The sequence below is a fragment of the Loxodonta africana genome, chromosome 11, assembly GCF_030014295.1.
Source record: "Loxodonta africana isolate mLoxAfr1 chromosome 11, mLoxAfr1.hap2, whole genome shotgun sequence".
Lineage (NCBI taxonomy): Eukaryota > Metazoa > Chordata > Mammalia > Proboscidea > Elephantidae > Loxodonta > Loxodonta africana.
Genome location: NC_087352.1, coordinates 9,723,995 through 9,741,534, shown reverse-complemented (window position 1 = coordinate 9,741,534; position 17,540 = coordinate 9,723,995). Strand labels below are relative to the sequence as shown.

At 54.2% G+C, this 17,540-nt stretch overlaps 1 protein-coding gene across 1 annotated transcript; it reads left to right on the top strand.

Moving 5' to 3' along the window:
• Positions 1-929: 929 nt before the first annotated feature.
• On the top strand, positions 930-16,812 carry KCNN4 (potassium calcium-activated channel subfamily N member 4). Its single transcript, XM_064293767.1, has 9 exons — positions 930-1,088; positions 4,297-4,392; positions 5,995-6,422; positions 8,707-8,842; positions 11,489-11,599; positions 12,029-12,147; positions 12,696-12,765; positions 15,415-15,582; positions 16,040-16,812. Exons 1-8 carry the CDS (start codon positions 930-932, stop codon positions 15,577-15,579), a joined length of 1,284 nt encoding a protein of 427 aa, XP_064149837.1. The 3' UTR covers positions 15,580-15,582; positions 16,040-16,812.
• The last annotated feature ends 728 nt before the right edge of the window (positions 16,813-17,540 follow it).

Here is a 17,540-nt window from a genome sequence, read left to right as displayed (position 1 = left end):
AGTCGCCGTGTGCCATGTGCTGGGTGCATGGGGGCTGCCATGGGTGTGTCTCTCAATGTTGTGTGTCTGCCCATGTCGAGGTCATTCCATGGTTGTATAATGTTTGGGACACCATGAGTACATTGTGTACGTAGGTGTGTTGTGCATGACATTTGGATAGCTCTGTGCCAATGCATATTGTGTATTTGTGTATCACTTGGGGTATGTTGTGTTTGTGTAGCCATGGATATATTTGGGTGTGGCCGTTGGTGTCGGAGAATATGCTGTGCCAATGTTGAGTGCCATGTTTGTGTCTGTGCATAGACAACATTTGGGTGGCTAAATTTTTTTTTTTTATATGGGCCAACCGTACACTGCCTGCCTTGCTGAGTGTTGGTGTGTGTCACACCATGTGTGTGGTGTCTGGGTGTGGCTGTGGGTTTCAGAGCTTGTCGGGAGTTGTGAGTCACCCTGTGGACGTTGTGTTGTGTGGCTACATGTGTTCGGTTCTGTCTCCTGCCATGTGAGCATTTATCACCCGGCACTGTGTTGTGTAGTGTCTGGGTGTGGCCGAGGGTAGGTGTGTATCACACACAGTATAGACAGACCCTTGTGTGTGATGAAGCCCACTGTGTATCATTGTGTGTCTCTCTCCACGTGGATAGACGCCTCTTCCTTGCTGTGCCCCAAGACACACCCTGGTCTCTCCTTGGTCTGGGAAGGGGGGTTGGGGAGCCTCCCCTTGCCCAGGGGCGTCCCTGGCCCCTCCCCTCCCTGCCCAGCAGTCACCACCCCCCAGAGGGCACAGTGTTCCACGGTGCCTCAGAGCCAGAGCCCCAGAAGGAAAGCAGCAGGCTGACGACCTGCAAGCCACAGTGGCTGCCCTTTGCCTGCTGCGAGGTGGGGGGCCCTGGGCGGGAAGCTGGCTGAGCCCCAAGACCCGGGGGGCCATGGGCGGGGAGCTGGTGCCGAGCCTGGGGGCCCTGTGGCGCCGAAAGCGCCTGCTGGAGCAGGAGAAGTGGCTGGCGGGTTGGGCGCTGACGCTGGCGGGAATTGGCATCGTACTCATGGTGCTGCACGCGGAGATGCTGTGGTTCGGGGGCTGCCCGGTGAGTGGAGCCCTGAAGCTGGGGCATTGGAGGCAGGAGCCAGGCCTCCTCGGTGTGAAGGAGGAGGGGCTAGGGGTCTGGGCTCCTGAGTGTGAGGGAGGAGGGGCTGGGGGTCTGGACTCCTGGGTCTGAGGGAGGAGGGGCTAGGGGACCCGGATTCCTGGGCCTGGGAGGGGGCTGGGGGCTAGACTCCTGGGTCTGAGGGAGGAGGGGACAGGCTGGGGGCTCATGGGTCCGAGGGAGGAGGGGGCTAGAGACTGGAACTCTTGGGCCTGAAGGAGGAAGGAGCTAGGAAATGGACTCTTGTGTCCTGAGAGAATTAGATGCTGGGGACCCACTCTGTAAGAAAAAGGGAACGGCATCACAGTGTCTCAGTCTTTGAAGGTGTCTAGATGACTGAAGGTCCAGGACCGCTGGAGTCTTGAGTCTCCCAAGGGCAGATTAGGGGAGAAGTAGCCCAAGCTTGGTGAAAGGAGGGTGGGAAGAAAAACTACTTCTTCCAGTAGGGGGAGGTTCCTCGGTCCTTATCTAACCTCTAACGTTTACCCATTGCCTCAGCGGCCAAGGGCAGAGCCCAGAAGAAACTGGCTCTGGGTGGAGGTGGGAAGTAGAAAATAAGTTCACCTCCCCCCATTTCCAACATTAAGGGGCTCAATTTCCTGTAGAATCTATGTGCTACTTAGTCTGGGAAATAATGGAGAGGTAGGTTTATAGAAGCCTGGACTCCTGGGTCTAAGGGAAGAGGAGGCTGGTGGCCTGGACTCCTGGGTCTGAGGAAGGAGGGGCCTCAGAGACTCTTTGAGGATGAGGGAACAGAGTCTGAGGATGCTGGTGAGTGGGGAGGAAAAGGGCAAGTGGAGACAGGACAGGTCTCAGCAGATTCTAGCACATTTCAGCTCTGGTCAGGACAGCAATGGGGGCAAAGGTCTTGAGGACAGAGATCAGAATCAGGGGCTTATGGGGAGAGCAGAATTGCTCGACAGGAGAGAAGGGGTTGGAGACTTGTCTGGGGTGAGAGTTGGGAACTGGGCTGGAGCTGCACCCAGTTTGAAGATTAGCTGGAAGGGCCCCAGGAGGACTGAGGCTCAGGCTGGGTTTAGGGGTGGGAGAGGCGGGCAGCTCTGAAGTGCCACACGGATGTCAGGGCAGGCTGGCTTCCTCTGGCCAGACTGTCCAAGGCAAGGGCAGCGGGCACTGGGGGGGTGGGGGTGGGGCCGCTGAAGTCCATGCCAACAGGAAGCATGGCCAGGGCCTGCCGGCCTCTCCCACGCTCACTACCCACCCAGCAGAGGAGGTGGGGGCATGGTGCCCTGGCAGATGGGAGGGGGCACAAAAGTCCTTCCTGCCCCATCCCCACCCTCCGCCTTCTCTCCTCTTGTTTCTTCCTTCCCTCCATTACCTGCCAGGCCACTGCCTCCAGCTTTGGGACTTTGAGGATGCTGCTGCCTCAGTTTCCTCACCTGTAAACTGGGTGCAAGGGTCAAAATACATGACTCTAAGGGTCCTCCTCAGCCCCCTCTCTAGGGATGCCTTGGTAACATCCATGTCCCCTCCCCACCTCCATCTCAACCTAATGGGCTCATTTTACTGGGACCCAGACACCTGCTCTCCAAGGGGAGGGGCTGAGGGGAGGCAGTTGCCAAACCCTGGGGGCACACAGAGGTACTGGCACCGGTGGGGCAGAGGGCGAGGGATGAAGGGAGGTACAGAGAGGCAGAGACTGAAAGAGACAGAGATAGAAAGAGATAGAGAGTCAGATGGAGAAAAAGCCAAATGGAGAAGAGAGAGAAGGAGATGGTGGAAAGACCAAGAAACCCACCAGGGAGAAACACCTCAAAACCCAAATACAGACAGAAGCAGAAACATCCCCAGAGATGCGGAAATTCAGAGCCAGGAGTATGGGCCAAAAATGCAGACAGGTCCAGGATTTGGGGGGCAGAGGAACTGGAAAAGTAGAGACAGCCACAGGGAGGTGAACTGCATGGGGGAGGAGGGGGGAGTGTGGGTGTGTCTAGTGGAGTGGAGGTTGAGAAACACTAAAGAAAGAGACAGGGAAACTGGGAGCCAGAGAAGGATGAAGGGTGTGGGAGAGGGCTGGGGACAACAGTCCCATTGTTCAGAGTGGGGGGCAGGGAGCGGGTAGGCCCCCTGCAGCAGGAAACTGGCCCTTTTCCCCTGCTCAGAGGCTGGGCCCTGGCCAGGCCAGGGGAGCTAACATCCGTCTTAGAAGAAACAGGTGTTGGGCTCAGCATGGGAACTCAGGTGACCCCCTCCCCTTGACAACACCCCCCAGACAGGAACCCACCCACTTCTCCCTAGAGAATCTAGGGGTCCCCCCACCAAAAAAGAAAAAAAAAAAAAAAACCCACTGCCATCAAATGGATTTCAGCTCATAGCCATCCTATAGGACAGAGTAGAACTGCCCCCATAGGGTTCGCTGGTGGATTTGAATCACTCTAAATCCTACCCTCCAGAATTCTAGATTCTTCCAAGGTATTGCCACACAAAGAGAGGAAAAAAAATTACTTCTCCGTGGTTTCTGGAGGCCCTGTGCTTCCGGCCAGATCTGCCCTGGGCTTAGCGCCAGGAGGAAGGGCAGGAGGGAGGGGAAGAGACACAGGGGGAAGGACTGGGGGGGCCACTCTGAGCTGGGGCTGGGGTCTCAGGGACTCAGCCCCCTGGATGAGATCAGGGCAGAGTGTCATTCATTCCTTGGAGACTGAGTGGTAGTTTCTAGGCTCCTCTGGAATTGGGTATAGGGGTGTTAAAGCTGGTTGTCAAGGCAGGACTAGCTGGGCAAGAAAGGAAGGGGAGGGGGCATTCTCTAGAGGCCAGATGTCTGTTTCTAGATACCCTCTCCCCACCTCATCAGGGCTGAGGAACTATTTTTGGTGGGAAGGGGGCTGGGGAATTAAGAAGAAAATGGGAGTTTCAAGGCTTCCCTTCAGAGGTGTAGGTCTTAGGAATAGAGCTGCAGAGGAGGGTGGACACTGGCATCTGGGACAGGGTTGTCTACTTAGGAAGGAAGAGGTCACTCTCCCTGGGGACCAGATGATGGTTTTGAGACATCAGGAGGAGCCGTTTTACATGGAGAAAGAGGCTAGGAAATTGGGGATTGAGAAGGGATGGAAGTTTTGAAGGAAAAGACAGGGAAAAGGCCAGGTGGAGACCTGGAATCTCACCCCCTTTTTCTATCCCTCCCCAACAGTGGGCACTCTACCTGTTCCTGGTTAAATGCATGATCAGCATTTCCACCTTCTTGCTCCTTTGCTTTATCGTGGCCTTTCACGCCAAAGAGATCCAGGTAGGACAAACCCTGCCTCTAAGCCCCTTCCTCGCTCCCCCCTAGCCCCCACCATGCCCTGTCAGCTTACACTTTCCATCCTCCTTTCATCCTCCTCCTCCTCCTGGGCGGAGTAATGAGGTTCCTCCACCTTGAGATGTGTCCACACCCTCCCCCATCAGGATGGGATGAACCAGACAGACAGACAGACAGACAAAGCCACCTGAGGCAGCCCCAGCCTTCCTGCACCTGCAGCCCCCAGCCTCCCCTTGCACACTGCCCAGCCCTTCCAGCTCCCCCATTTCCTCTGATTCATACCCAGGGATCTCTCCACAGGTCCCTAGCAGCCTCACTTTGGGCCTCACCTCCCAGATCCCTGTCCTCCATCCCTTAAAAAAACCGAAATCAAACCCAGTGCCGTCGAACTGATTCCGACTTATAGCTCCATCCCTCGTTCACCATCAGTCCCAGACCCAAGCAGCCTAAAATCCCAGCGCTGTGTTCACAGGACCCTCGCTACTCCTGACTCTCCCCCCTGCCCAGCCAATCTCCCCCAGACCCAAGAAGCCTTCTCATCCATAGCCCCCCATCTCCCCAGACATTCGACTCCCCACTTTCCCCCTCCAGCCTCATCCCCCAAATCCCATCCCCCATCTCTCCAGATTCTGTTGCCCTGCACCCCTTTCCCTCTTTCCCCTACCCTCCCAATGCCTTCCCATATAAAATGAGGATTATTGGCCAGGCGTGGTAAAGCCAGAAACCCTGGTGGCATAGTGGTTAAGTGCTACGGCTGCTAACCAAAAGGTCGGCAGTTCGAATCCCCCAGGCACTCCTTGGAAACCCTGTGCTGCAGTTCTACTCTGTCCTATAGAGTCCCTACGAATCGGAATCTACTCGACCGGAACGAGTCTTGGTTGATGGTAAAGTCCACCTCAGCGTCTAACATACAAGAGGTGCTCAGTAAAAAGTACACATTATCATTAATAACAATCATTCCAGCGGTTAAGTAACCTGGGTTTGTAGCCCAGCTGTGCCACTGCCCAACTGAGGGGCCGGGAGCAAATCCTCTCTAGGCCTTGGTTTCCTTCTCTGTAAAATGGGGGTAAGGATCGTCAAATCTCATAGTGTTGTGACATTCACTGAGTTACTCCACATAAAGGATGGAGACATGTTAGCCCAGCACGTCTAACGTGCCTGCTAAGTGTTAGCTATTGGTACTGCTAGTATTATTAGTATCACAATTACTGCCCGTGCCCCAAAAGACAGGGGTAGGAGGGGGCTCCAGGGATGCGGAATTTGGGCTCCACCGAGGCACCCGGGTTCTGCCTATGTTGTTCACGCTGCATCCTCAGCACACGAAACAATGCCAGCCACACCGTAGTTGCTCAATAAGTGTTCATGGCCTGGAAATTCTGCAAGTGGACTGAAACTTGGGGGGCATGGAGTACGGAGAGATGTCTTCCTGAGACTCTGCTCCTTTTTCCCCCCCAAACCTCCCCAGCCCCCATCTCTGCACTGTCTCCTCCCCACCCGCCTCCGGGGCCAGAGTGCCCCCCTTATCTGGCGGTGCAGGTGGGCCGGCTGTGGCCTGATGCCAGCTCCCTGTCCGACCCCTCCCCGCAGCTGTTCATGACCGACAACGGGCTCCGGGACTGGCGCGTGGCGCTGACCGGGCGGCAGGCGGTGCAGATCGTGCTGGAGCTGGCGGTGTGCGGGCTGCACCCGGCGCCCTTGCGGGGACCGCCTTGCACGCAAGGCGCGGGCTCGCCGCGGGGGGCGGCGCAGAGCTGGCCCGGCTTCCTGAGCCAGGAGGAGGCGCTGCTGTCGCTGGCCATGCTGCTGCGCCTCTACCTGGTGCCCCGCGCTGTGCTTCTGCGCAGCGGCGTCCTGCTCAACGCTTCTTACCGCAGCATCGGCGCCCTCAACCAAGTCCGCTTCCGCCACTGGTTCGTGGCCAAGCTGTACATGAACACGCACCCCGGCCGCCTGCTGCTCGGCCTCACGCTTGGCCTCTGGCTCACCACCGCCTGGGTGCTGTCGGTGGCAGAGAGGTGAGACTGCTAGAGGCCCTGGAGCTGCAGCCAGCCACCCACTGCCGCCCTGTACGGTGGCACAGGTTGGGAGCCAAGCAGTGGAGAAAGCTCACATTTTCCATTCTCATCCTCCTGGCTGAGGTCTGTCCACACCCTCATCCACTGGGCTGAGGAACCAATCGGCCAGCCCCAGCCCTTCCTCCACCTGCGGGCTCCCGTCTCTTGGCCGCATACACAGACCTTAGGAAGCCCTTCCCTTCCGGCTCCCGGGCCTCCCCTGCCTCAGGTCTCCAGACATCTGTTCAGGCTCCAAACCCAGCCGCTGGCACCTGGCAGGGATTGCATCCGTCTAAGAGGAAACGGAGCCTTTTCAGAATTAGCACAGAGCAGAGGCGTAGGGAGGGGCTGTTAGAGAGGGGCATTCGTCCTCGGGGGCAAGTCCTAGCAGGCACCGGATAAGGCCTGCCGGCGAATCACTCCCCCCACCCCAACCCGGGTCGAAGAGGCCAGCGGGGAGAGGGTGCAAATTTGAGATTGCCCTTGGGCGCTTGTTACCCTTGCTAAAAAAAAATTTGGTAAAATGACACTGTAGGTGCTAGAAGTGACCCTGGAATGGGAGTAATTAGGGACTGCTTGGAAGAAAACCCTATAGAGCAGTTCCACTCTGTAATACATGGGTTCGCCATGAGTCAAAATTGACTCCACAGCAGTGGGTTTGGTTTTTGGTTTTGGGGGTTAAAGAATTCCCTGTAGGGATTGGGATCCAATTCTAGGCTGCCTGGTAGATCCTGATACTGGCTGGATCTGTGCCCTTTCAGGGCTTCAATTTCTCTCTCCCAGAGAAAGAAATCGTGGAGAGTGTTAGCCAGTGGTTCTCCAAGTGTGATTCTGGGGCTAGCACCCTCACCTGGGAACTTGCTGCAAATGCACATTCCCAGGCCCCACCCAGACCTACTGAATCAGAAACTCTGAGGGGTGGAGCCCAACAATCTGTTTTAACAAGCCCTCCAGGTGATTCTGTTGTCTGTTCATGTTTGAGAAGCTCTGGTTTAGTGTATCTGGCCAAGAGCAAGAACAGCTGGCTTCAGGCCTTGCCTCCGGTTGTCTGTGTGACTGCTCACCCTCTCTGCGCCTCAGGTTCCTCTTCTGCAAAATGGGTGTCAAATCCCATCAGGTTTAAAGTCTCCCTGGCAATTTTAATCTTTGGTGGTTTTTCAACTCTTTCACCTCCCAGGATCTCAGTTTCCCCAATTTGGAAATTGCTCAGGATCAGTTTCCCTCTTGAAAAATGGAAGAACAGGAAAGGAGTCAAAGTCCACAATCCTAAGGCCAAAACCAAACCAAACCTGTTGTGGTCAAGTGGATTCCGACTCAGCGACCCTATAGAACACAGTAGAGCTGCCCCATAGGGTTTCCAAGGAGCAGCTGGTGGATTCAAACTGCCGACCTTTCAGCAGCCGTAGCTCTTAACCACTGTGCCACTAGGGCTCTCATCCTAAGGCAGAAGTCCTAAAACTTGAATGCACTTGGGATGGGGGGGGATGAGTAGAAGGGCCTGTTAACAGTGCAAATTCAGGGCCCACCCCCAAGGATTCTAATTCAGTGGATCTGAGGTGGGGCCCCTGAGGCTCTGGGTGGCACAAAGTGCATAGCAGAAAGGTTGGCAGTTCAAATCCACCCAGAGGCGCCTCGGAAGAAAGACCTGTCAATCTGCACCCATAGAGAGTACAGTCAAGAAAACCCCGTGGAGCTGTTCTTCTCTGTAGCACATGGGGTCGCCACGAGTCGGAATCGACTCAACAGCAATGGGTTTGGTTTGGTTTTTAGCTTCTATAAAGTGAGGGGAAAGAAGGGCAGAGTTTCAACAAACCTTTTTGGTTCCAACTTTTTCTTTACTATAGGGCCACCTTTAGGTCACACAGCAGCTTTGTGAAAGTTAGAAAAATGCACCCCTTCCTCTGGGTGGATGCAGCCTCTGCCAGGGTCTGACAAGTGGACGTCGGGCTGGGTTTTTGTCCCGCTTGCCCCCTCAACCACGCACTTTGAATTTGGCAGCCATAGACAGGCTTTGGAACTGGCCAGACCAAGGTTCAAACCCCACAGCCCAGAGAGGTTGAGCATCTTGCCCAGGTTGAACAGCAAAGGGAGGATGCCCAAAGCTCAGAACTTATTGTTTTTTTTGGGGGGGGGAAGGGAGGTCTAGGTGCTTCTTGGGGCTGTGGGAGCATACTGAGGGGAAGGGTAGTAAGCATATAAAAACCCCTGGGGCAGGGTTTCAGAACTAACCCACCTTTCCCCATAGACAGGCTGTTAATGCCACTGGTCACCTTTCGGACACGCTGTGGCTGATCCCCATCACATTTCTGACCATTGGCTATGGGGACGTGGTGCCGGGCACCATGTGGGGGAAGATCGTCTGCCTCTGCACCGGGGTCATGGTGAGTACAGCCCCCTCAGGGACCCTAAGCCTATCTCAAACTACTCATCCCCTAGGCCCAAGGGGACGATGGAGCCAGTACAGGCTTTCAGGGATACCCCCGAGAAACTCAAATGTCCAGACCCTTCACCTCCATAGCCCACTTCCTTACCAGGACCGAGACATGCAGCCCCATTTCCTTTTCATATTCACAAATCCAGCCCTCACATCCTTGCTTTCTCCAGAACCTAGGACCCCAGCCCTCATCCTCCTGAGGGACCCAGGTCACTGACTTCCCAGCCCCATTTCCTTCCAGAATTCAGGATTTCAGTCCCCAGCCTCATCAAGGCTCAGGCACCCTGGTTTCTCAGTCCTAGGCTCCTCCAGCCAACAATAAGCCAGCTGCTGTTGAGTCAATTCCAACTCATGGGGATCCTATGTGTGTCAGAGTAGAACTGTACTCCATAAGATTTTCAACGGCTGCTTTTCTAAAGTAGATCACCAGGCCTTTCATCCAAGGCACCTCTGGACGGACTCAAACCACCAATCTTTCCTTTAGCAGCTGAGCACATTAACTGTTTGCACCACCCGGTGACTTCTAGGCTTCTTCAGGACCTAGGAATCCTGCCTCTCAACCCCCAGCCATTGTGAGACCATAGAATTTAGTCATCAAGAACATGCCTGAGGTCCCAGGCTACCTGGGTTCAAATCTTGCTTCTGCCACTGCCTAGCTGGAGGACCTTAAGCAAGCCACATAACCTCTCTGTGCCTCAGTTTCCTCATCTGTAAAATGAGGATGACAGTGCCAGTGTATTCCTCATGAGGTTGCTGAAATCAAATGAGTTAAACCAGGTAAAGGACTTCAAACAGTCCCTGGCACACAGGAAGTGCCCAGTTAATGGAGACGGGGGACAGTTGTGATAGTGTTGGTCCCAGGCACCCAGCAGCCCCAACTCCAACTCTTGTGCCCTCAAGGACTAAGGCAGAGGCTCTCCAACCCCAGACTCTAGCCTTTTCCCCAGATTCTGCCTCCTCCTGATTCCAGCTGTCCGTCCCCTTTTTCCTGTAGACCCAGGCATCCAGCTTCCCCCACCCAGCCCCTATCCCCCTCTCGGACCCAGCACCCAATGCCTTGGCCTTCACTTCCCCGTGAGAGATCATCCCCTTTACCCTCAGGGACCCAAGCCACCAGCCCCCAGCCCTCAGCGCTGATGTTGTCCCAGGATAACCAAAGAATGACATGTTGAAATGTGTACCCCACAATGGTGAGTCTCAGGGACTAGGGAAGTGGGGCAGAGACCCAGCCTGGGAGACACTCCCAAAGAAAGGGTCAGTGACCTTTGTTTAACAAAAAAAACTTGAGACCTAGAGAGAGAACGGTTTGCACTAGAGTTCATAGCCAGCTTCAGGCCAAGAACTTCCATGGCTCAATGGAATATAATAGCTACCTTTTACTGAGCACATACTCTCAGCCAGGCTCTGTTCTAACCACTTTCCAGGGGCTAACTCATGGAATCCACAGAGTAACAGTGTGAGGGAATGCCCATTTTACAGACAAGAAACTGAGGCACTGAGCCTCAGTTGTTCAGAGCTGGGACCGGAAGTCAGGCAGTCCCCAGAGCCAATGTTTCTAAACATCCAAGCTCTGAGTGGTCAAGAGCCGAACACGTGGTGGGGGGAGATGCTTCAGAGGAAGAGTCATTCCACCCCAAGGAGAAGTGAGCAAGGGTCACAGGGCCATTGGAATTTGATGGGGCCCTGAAAGATGGAAGAAGTCCTTAGATGGTGCAAACAGTTTGCCATCAGCTACTAACTAAAAGGTTAACAGTTCGAGTCCACTAAGTGGAAGAAAGGCCTGGCGATCTGCTTCCATAAAGATTACAGACAAGCAAGCCCTATGGCGCTAAGCTCTAGTCTGTAACAAATGGAATGAGTTGGAATTGACTTGGCGGCAACTAGTTTGGTTGTGTGTTTTGATTTTTTTTTTTTTTTTTTTTGAAGGCTTCAAGGCCTTGGGAGGAGGGAGGGTGCTCGGACCAAGGTGCTTGGGCAAATGAGGCAGAATATGGCCAGGGCTGTGAGTTGTCTGGGAGGTAGGTGGGGTGAGGAGGCAGCAGGGAGTAGAAGGCCTTGAATGCTGGGCTGAGAAGTTCGGGGCAGTGAGAGCCTAGAAGGAGATTAGAGTGTGGCGGCAGGGTCATAACTGGGTGTTAGGTCCCTCTGGGGTCGGGGTGGGTGCAGTGGGAGGCCAGAGATGGTCCAGGAGGGAGAGGACAGGGCCAGACCTGGGGGAGAGGCCAGTAAGGGTGGGAGGAAGGTGAGGGCACCTTGGTGATCAAAGTGGCAGGACCTGATGACCAACTGGATGTGAGAGGAAGGGGTATTGAGGGACCTGAGGTCCGCCCCCACGCAGGACCACCCCTCCTCCCCTCACACCCCTAACAAAAGTGGAATTCTGATGGTGTGAACACAAGGCACCGGATTTGGCTTGGGACATATGTGGTTTCCGATCCTAGCCCCCTCACTTCCAAACTGCGGTACCTTGGTCCCCTCTCTCCTCAGTCTGCTTGTCCACCAGTTGGGAATGGTCATACCTAGTAGAAGGGTTCAAGGAGAGATAGTGTACAGGGCTGGCCCACAGGCCCCACGGTGCCTGCTGTGCCCACAGGGGGTCTGCTGCACAGCCCTGCTGGTGGCCGTGGTGGCCCGGAAGCTGGAGTTTAACAAAGCGGAGAAGCACGTGCACAACTTCATGATGGACATCCAGTATACCAAAGAGGTGAGAGTGGGCCGGCAGCGCCTGGAGAACACCTCCTCCACCAAGGCCCTAGCCCTTCCTCCCTTAGACCCAGGAGTCCAGGCCCCCAGCCCCTCCTCTCTCAGACCCAGGAGTACAGCCCCCAGCCCCCTCCTCCCTCACACCCAGGAGTCCAGGTCCCAGCCCCCTCCTCCCTCACACCCAGGAGTCCAGGTCCCTGCCCTCTCCTCCCTCAGGCCCAGGAGACCAGGTCCCAGGCCCCCCCCAGACCCAGGAGTCCAGATCCCAGCCCTCTCCTCCCTCACATCCAGGAGTCCAGGTCCCTGCCCTCTCCTCCCTAGGCCCAGGAGACCAGGTCCCAGCCCCCTCCTCCCTCACACCCAGGAGTCCAGGACCCAGCCCCCTCCTCTCTAGCCCTATCTTCACTGAAGCTGTGCCACCTGCCCCCAGATGAAAGAGTCCGCTGCCCGAGTGCTGCAAGAGGCCTGGATGTTCTACAGATATACACACAGGAAGGACTCTGGAGCTGCCCGTAGGCATCAGCGCAGGCTGCTGACTGCCATCAGCACGTGAGGGCTTCTCTGTGTGCGCAAGTCCATAGCTCCTTCTCTCTGCATGGTGTGGGCGTGCGCCTATGTCGGGACACCCACAGTGGGGCAGAACACACATCTGCTCGGATCTGACCGTGACTTTTTTTTTTAGATTGTATTAGATCTATCGTTATGTAACAAATTACCTCCAAATTTCACAGTTCAGATCAACACACGTTTATTATCTCCTAAGGTTTCTGAGGGTCATGAATCTAGCAGCAGTTTAACTGGGAGGTTCTTGCTTAGCTCCTTGCATGAGGTTGCAGGCTAGATCTGCATGGTGTATCTGTGTGTGTCTCAGTATCTGTGGGTCTGTGCCCTCTCTCTGGGTGCCTGGTTACCTGGGTCTCTACCAGGGACGGGCCCAGGGATGCAACCATGGCCTCCCACCCCTTGGCTCTCTGGCGATGTTTCCTTTGTACTGTACCTGTGTGGGTCTCTTCTCCCCTTATCCCGCCCACGAGTTCAGGCCACATCTGTGGACCAGGCTTTTAGGAGAACTGACCCCCTACTTACTCTTCCCACAGGTTCCGCCAGGTGCGGCTGAAACACCGGAAGCTCCGGGAACAAGTGAACTCCATGGTGGATATCTCCAAGGTACCGGGAGTCCTGTGGGAGGGGGTCTGGAAGAAGGGTGGGCTGGGGTGGCTGCAGGGAAATCTAGCCTAGACTGGGGAGAATGGGCAAGGGCCTGGCACACACGGGAACTCAACAAACATTTATGGTTGAATAAATGATTGAACGAATGATGCAATACAGTTTCTTAAACTCATTTAAGGCACAAAAAGCCAAAAGCCAAACCAGTTGCCACCGAGTCACCTCTGACTCATGGTGACCCGTGTGTGTCAGAGTAACACTGTGCTCCACAGGGTTTTCAATGGCTGATTTTTCAGAAGTAGGTCACCAGGCCTTTCTCCCAAGGTATTTTGGATGGACCGTTTGGTTAGCAGCCGTTCGCACCATCCAGGGACCATTTAAGGTCCTTTTAAACGAAGAAAAAAAAAAAGAAGAAAAGAAATTGCACAAAAAATCCCAGTGTCTGTTTTCATTGTCAAGTTATTTACTAAAACAAAACCAAGCCCATTGCCAAAGAGTGGATTTCAACTCATAGCGACCCTGTAGGACAGACTAGAAGTGCCCTGCAGAGTTTCCAAGGCCGTAACCTTTATGGAAGCAGACTGCCACGTCTTTCTCCCGCAGAGCAGCTGGTGGGTTCAAACCGCCGACCTTTCGGTTAACAGCTGAGTGCTTAACCACTGCACCACCTCCTTAAGTTACTTACATGTGGACAGCTATAAAACTCCTTCCAGCTAGACTCATATAACAATAAAACCCAAAGCAAATTTACAAACCAAGTTCAAACATAAACGGCAAAACCAGGAAAATTCAAATTTTATAACAACCTCGATAGAAACACTGCTGACATTGTTTTAGTAAAGCCCAATCTCTGCTGTTATCTTGGAGGGTGTGCCCAAGGCCACAGGTGCTGCCACAGGTGCTTCTATGCAGGGCAAGCTGGCCTGGGAGAACTTGGCTCTGCCACCTCTTTCTTCTTCTGTGACCACTTGATTCTGCAAGCACTCGGGGACGGGGATGTCACACCCCTTTGGCTTGGCTCACGGCACCTTTGGCTTATCTGGTGGCCTTTGGTTTTTCTCAGTAGTCTGCAACAATTCAAACAGTGGTAAACACGGTCACAGAGGCAGAACCCAAAACGGCAGGACAGGTTTGGTGAGAAGGTGGTGGCCCAGATCTGCCCGAAATGGCAAGTTGTAATTTCTGAAGATTATCAAGCCAAAAATGCAGAATTGAAAAATTTCCACCAAGGAAAAAAAAAAAGAATTTCCGTAGATAGTTCACAAACTGCTGAGGGTAAAGCTCTGACTGTAGTGAAAGGGCTATGTGAACTTTAAAATCAATTATTCATCAATTCCAGAAATATTTAATGAATACGTACTGTGTCTGCCTTGGAAGAAGTACAGCCAGAATGTTCCTTTAGAAGCAAGGATCTCACTTTGGACGTGCTATCAGGAAGGATCAGTCCCTGGAGAAGGACGTCATGCTTGGTTGAGTAGAGAGCCAGAGAAAAACAGGAAGACCCTCAACGAGATGGATTGATATGGTGGCCACAACAACGGGCTCAAGCTAACGATTGTGAGGATAGTGGAGGACGGGGCAGTGTTTCGTTCTGTTGTGCATAGGGTCGCTATGGGTCAGAATCGACTTGACAGCACCTAAAAACAACTACATAGGAGGCCTGGATTCCATTCCCAGCCAACGCACCTCATGTGCAGCCACCCCTCATCTGCTGCTGGAGGCTTGAGTGTTGCTATGATGCTGAACAGGTTCGAACGAAGTTTCCAGACAGGAATAAAGGCCTACTGATCTACTTCTGAAAATCAGCCAGTGACAACACTATGAAGCACAAGGGTCCAATCTGCAACCGATCCTGGGGATGGTGCGTGCGGGACTAGGCAGTGTTTTGTTCCATTGTGTGGGGGGTTGCCATGAGCCGAAGGCTGATTCGACTGCGGCTAACAATCATGCTCTAGGCTCAGTTCTAGGTGCTGCCTCGGGCATGTCATTTAATTGTTCTGGGCCTCAGTTTCCTGCCCTGTACAATGGGAACAGAATTCCTACTCCCCATGGCTTTTGGGAGGATTATAAACCATGCAAGTAGTCCTGGTGCTGTGGTGGTTAAGCACTTGGCTGCTAACCTAAAGGTTGGCGGTTCAAACCCACCAGCGGGTCCATGGGAGGAAGATGTGGCAGTCTGCTTCCATGAACGTTGCAGCCTTGGAAACTCTATCGGGCAGTTCTACTCTATCCTGTAGGGTCCCTATTGACTTGACAGCAACAGGCTTTTGTTTGTTTTTGATTTATAAACCATGCATGAAAAAGCACCTGGCAAAGTAGCTGGGATGTAGTAGGAGGTCAGTGGTAACTGTTATCATTAGAATAATTCTCAAAAGCCTGTGTTGTTATCTGCTGTTGAGTTGATTCCAACTCATGAGGACCCCAGGTGCGCAGAGTAGAGCTCCTCCGGCAGGTTTTCAAGGCTGTGATCTTTCCGAGGCAGATCGCCACGCCCTTGTATTCTAAGACACCTCTGGGTGGGTTCGAACCACCAATCTTTCAACAAGTAGTCGAACGCTTGACCTTTTGCGCCACCCAGGGACTACTAAATAGATGCTGGCTCCATTGCCCACCCGGCCTGCTGACCCTCGACCCTCTCTGCCTGCCCAGATGCACATGATCCTGTGTGACTTGCAGTTGGGGCTGAGCAGCTCCCACCAGGCCCTGGAGAAGCGCATGGACACCCTGGCAGGAAAGCTGGACGCCCTGACTGAGCTGCTCAGCACTGCCCTGGGGCCACGACAGCTTCCAGAATCCAGCCAGGAGGCCACATAGCTGGTGAGGGGGCTGGGATTCAGGCAGGAAGGTGTTCTGGAGGGAATGCCGGTGACCAGCACCCTGTGTGGCTAAGGGGGTGGGGCGTGGCCCGGAGACAAGGTCACCCTTGGTCTTCCGCTCCAACTGTCTGGAGGAAAGGCATCTGAGTTTGGAGCTGGACTGGCAGGAAAGGGAGGAGACGGTCATTCTGCCTGCACTGACCCTCATTGCCCCTCTCTCATTTTCTTTGCTTGGCTTCTGTCTCTCTCTGCCTGTCCCTGGGCTCTGTCCATCCTATGCCTTTGTCAAAATGCCACCTGCACCCTGGTCTCTTGGTGTCCGGGGACATGGACCCTCTCCTCCGTCCATCTCTGCCCCCTGGTCTTTGTCTGCCTCCCCCTTGATGTGCCCCCACTGTCGCTCTCCCTGGTTTCTGCCCTGCCTGTCCACCTATCTCTGTGTTTTTCTGTCTCCCCAGGACTGATGGAGGAGGAATCAGACTACTTGCCCGGGTGATGAGGTGAAGGACATCCGCCTTGCCACTCCTGATCCAGCCCCTCCTACCTCAAGTGCGAGGACTGAAGGGGCCCACCTGGGGGTGGGTTGAGTCTCTGGTGGCTGCTGGAGGGGACACTGGCTGGAGGAGGGAAGCCTTGGCCCAACCCTGCAGCCCCAAGTGGGAAAATGGTCGCCCTCCCCCTACACACTCATCAAAGACTTTCTCATTATGCTGCTATAGGCAAAGTTAGAAGCGGAAGTGTCTGGGGGTTGGGACTCCTGGGTCCTGGGGTAGGAGCTGGTTGGGTCCCTGGAGTCCTGAATCCTGGGGAGCCTCAGTTACCACTGGATGGCATAGCTCAAGGAACAAGGTCTGGGCTGGTTTGAGGAGGCAGGAGGTGGTGCCCCCTAGTGGAAGAGCAAGGAAGACACCATTTTTCCAGAGCTGCAGAGATTATCTGGCAGGGAATGGGGCGCCAGCCTGCCAGTCCAATCTCTGTTCTTGTACTTTGTAATAAATATACGACCAAGTCAGAAGTGGTTGCTGTTTCTTCTAAACACGTGCAGACTCCAAACAGACAGGTCATCCAGTGGAAAAACCTTGCCCTGACTCAACCTCCATTTCCCCTCCAAGTGTCCTCCCAGCTCTGCAGGCTGGGGAGTCCTTAACACCCTCCCCATGCAGGCCAGCTCCAAGGCTAAGAACAAGGGCTTCAGATTCAGACCAGTCAGGGTCCAAATCCTGGCTGTGTAACCTGGGACAAGTGGCTTCACTTTTCTGTACATTCTACCTCACCTGTAAAATGGGGCCTCCTGGCCCTGGTGATGCAGTGGTTAAAGCTAGGCTACGAACCAAAAGGCCGGCAGCTCGAATCCACCAGCCGTTCCTTGGAAACCCTGTAGGGCAGTTCTACTCTGTCCTATAGGGTCACTGTGAGTCAGAATGAACTTGGCAGCAACAGGTTTGAGTTTTGACCCACGGAACTATTGTGAAGATTAAAACAAGGAGCGGCGCAGAGGGTTGGGTACATGTGAGATACTTTATCATTTTATTATTGTCACCGGTTTTCACACACAATGCATGCCTGCCTGCCCTTTTTCTTTTTTCTGCTGCCTTTTTCCCCTCTAAGGAGCCCTGGTGGTGGTTAAACGCTTGGCTGCTAACCGAAAGGTTGTGGTTTGAACCCGTGAGTCACTCCTTGGGAGAAAGATGTGGCAGTCTGCTTCCGTAAAGATTACAGCCTTGGAAACCCTAGGGGGCAGTTCTGCTCTGTCCTATAGGGTCGCTGTGAGTCGGAATCCACTCTATGGCAATGGATTTGGTTTTGAGGTTTTTTTTTTTTCCTCTACTCCCACCTCCACCAGAACCTAGATGGCAACTCACCATCAAGAGACTCACAGGAGACCCAAACCATCCCACACACCTGTTTCACATCTGCACCAGGGGAGCCTGCTAGATTCTGAAAGGAAAAGGGTAGGGG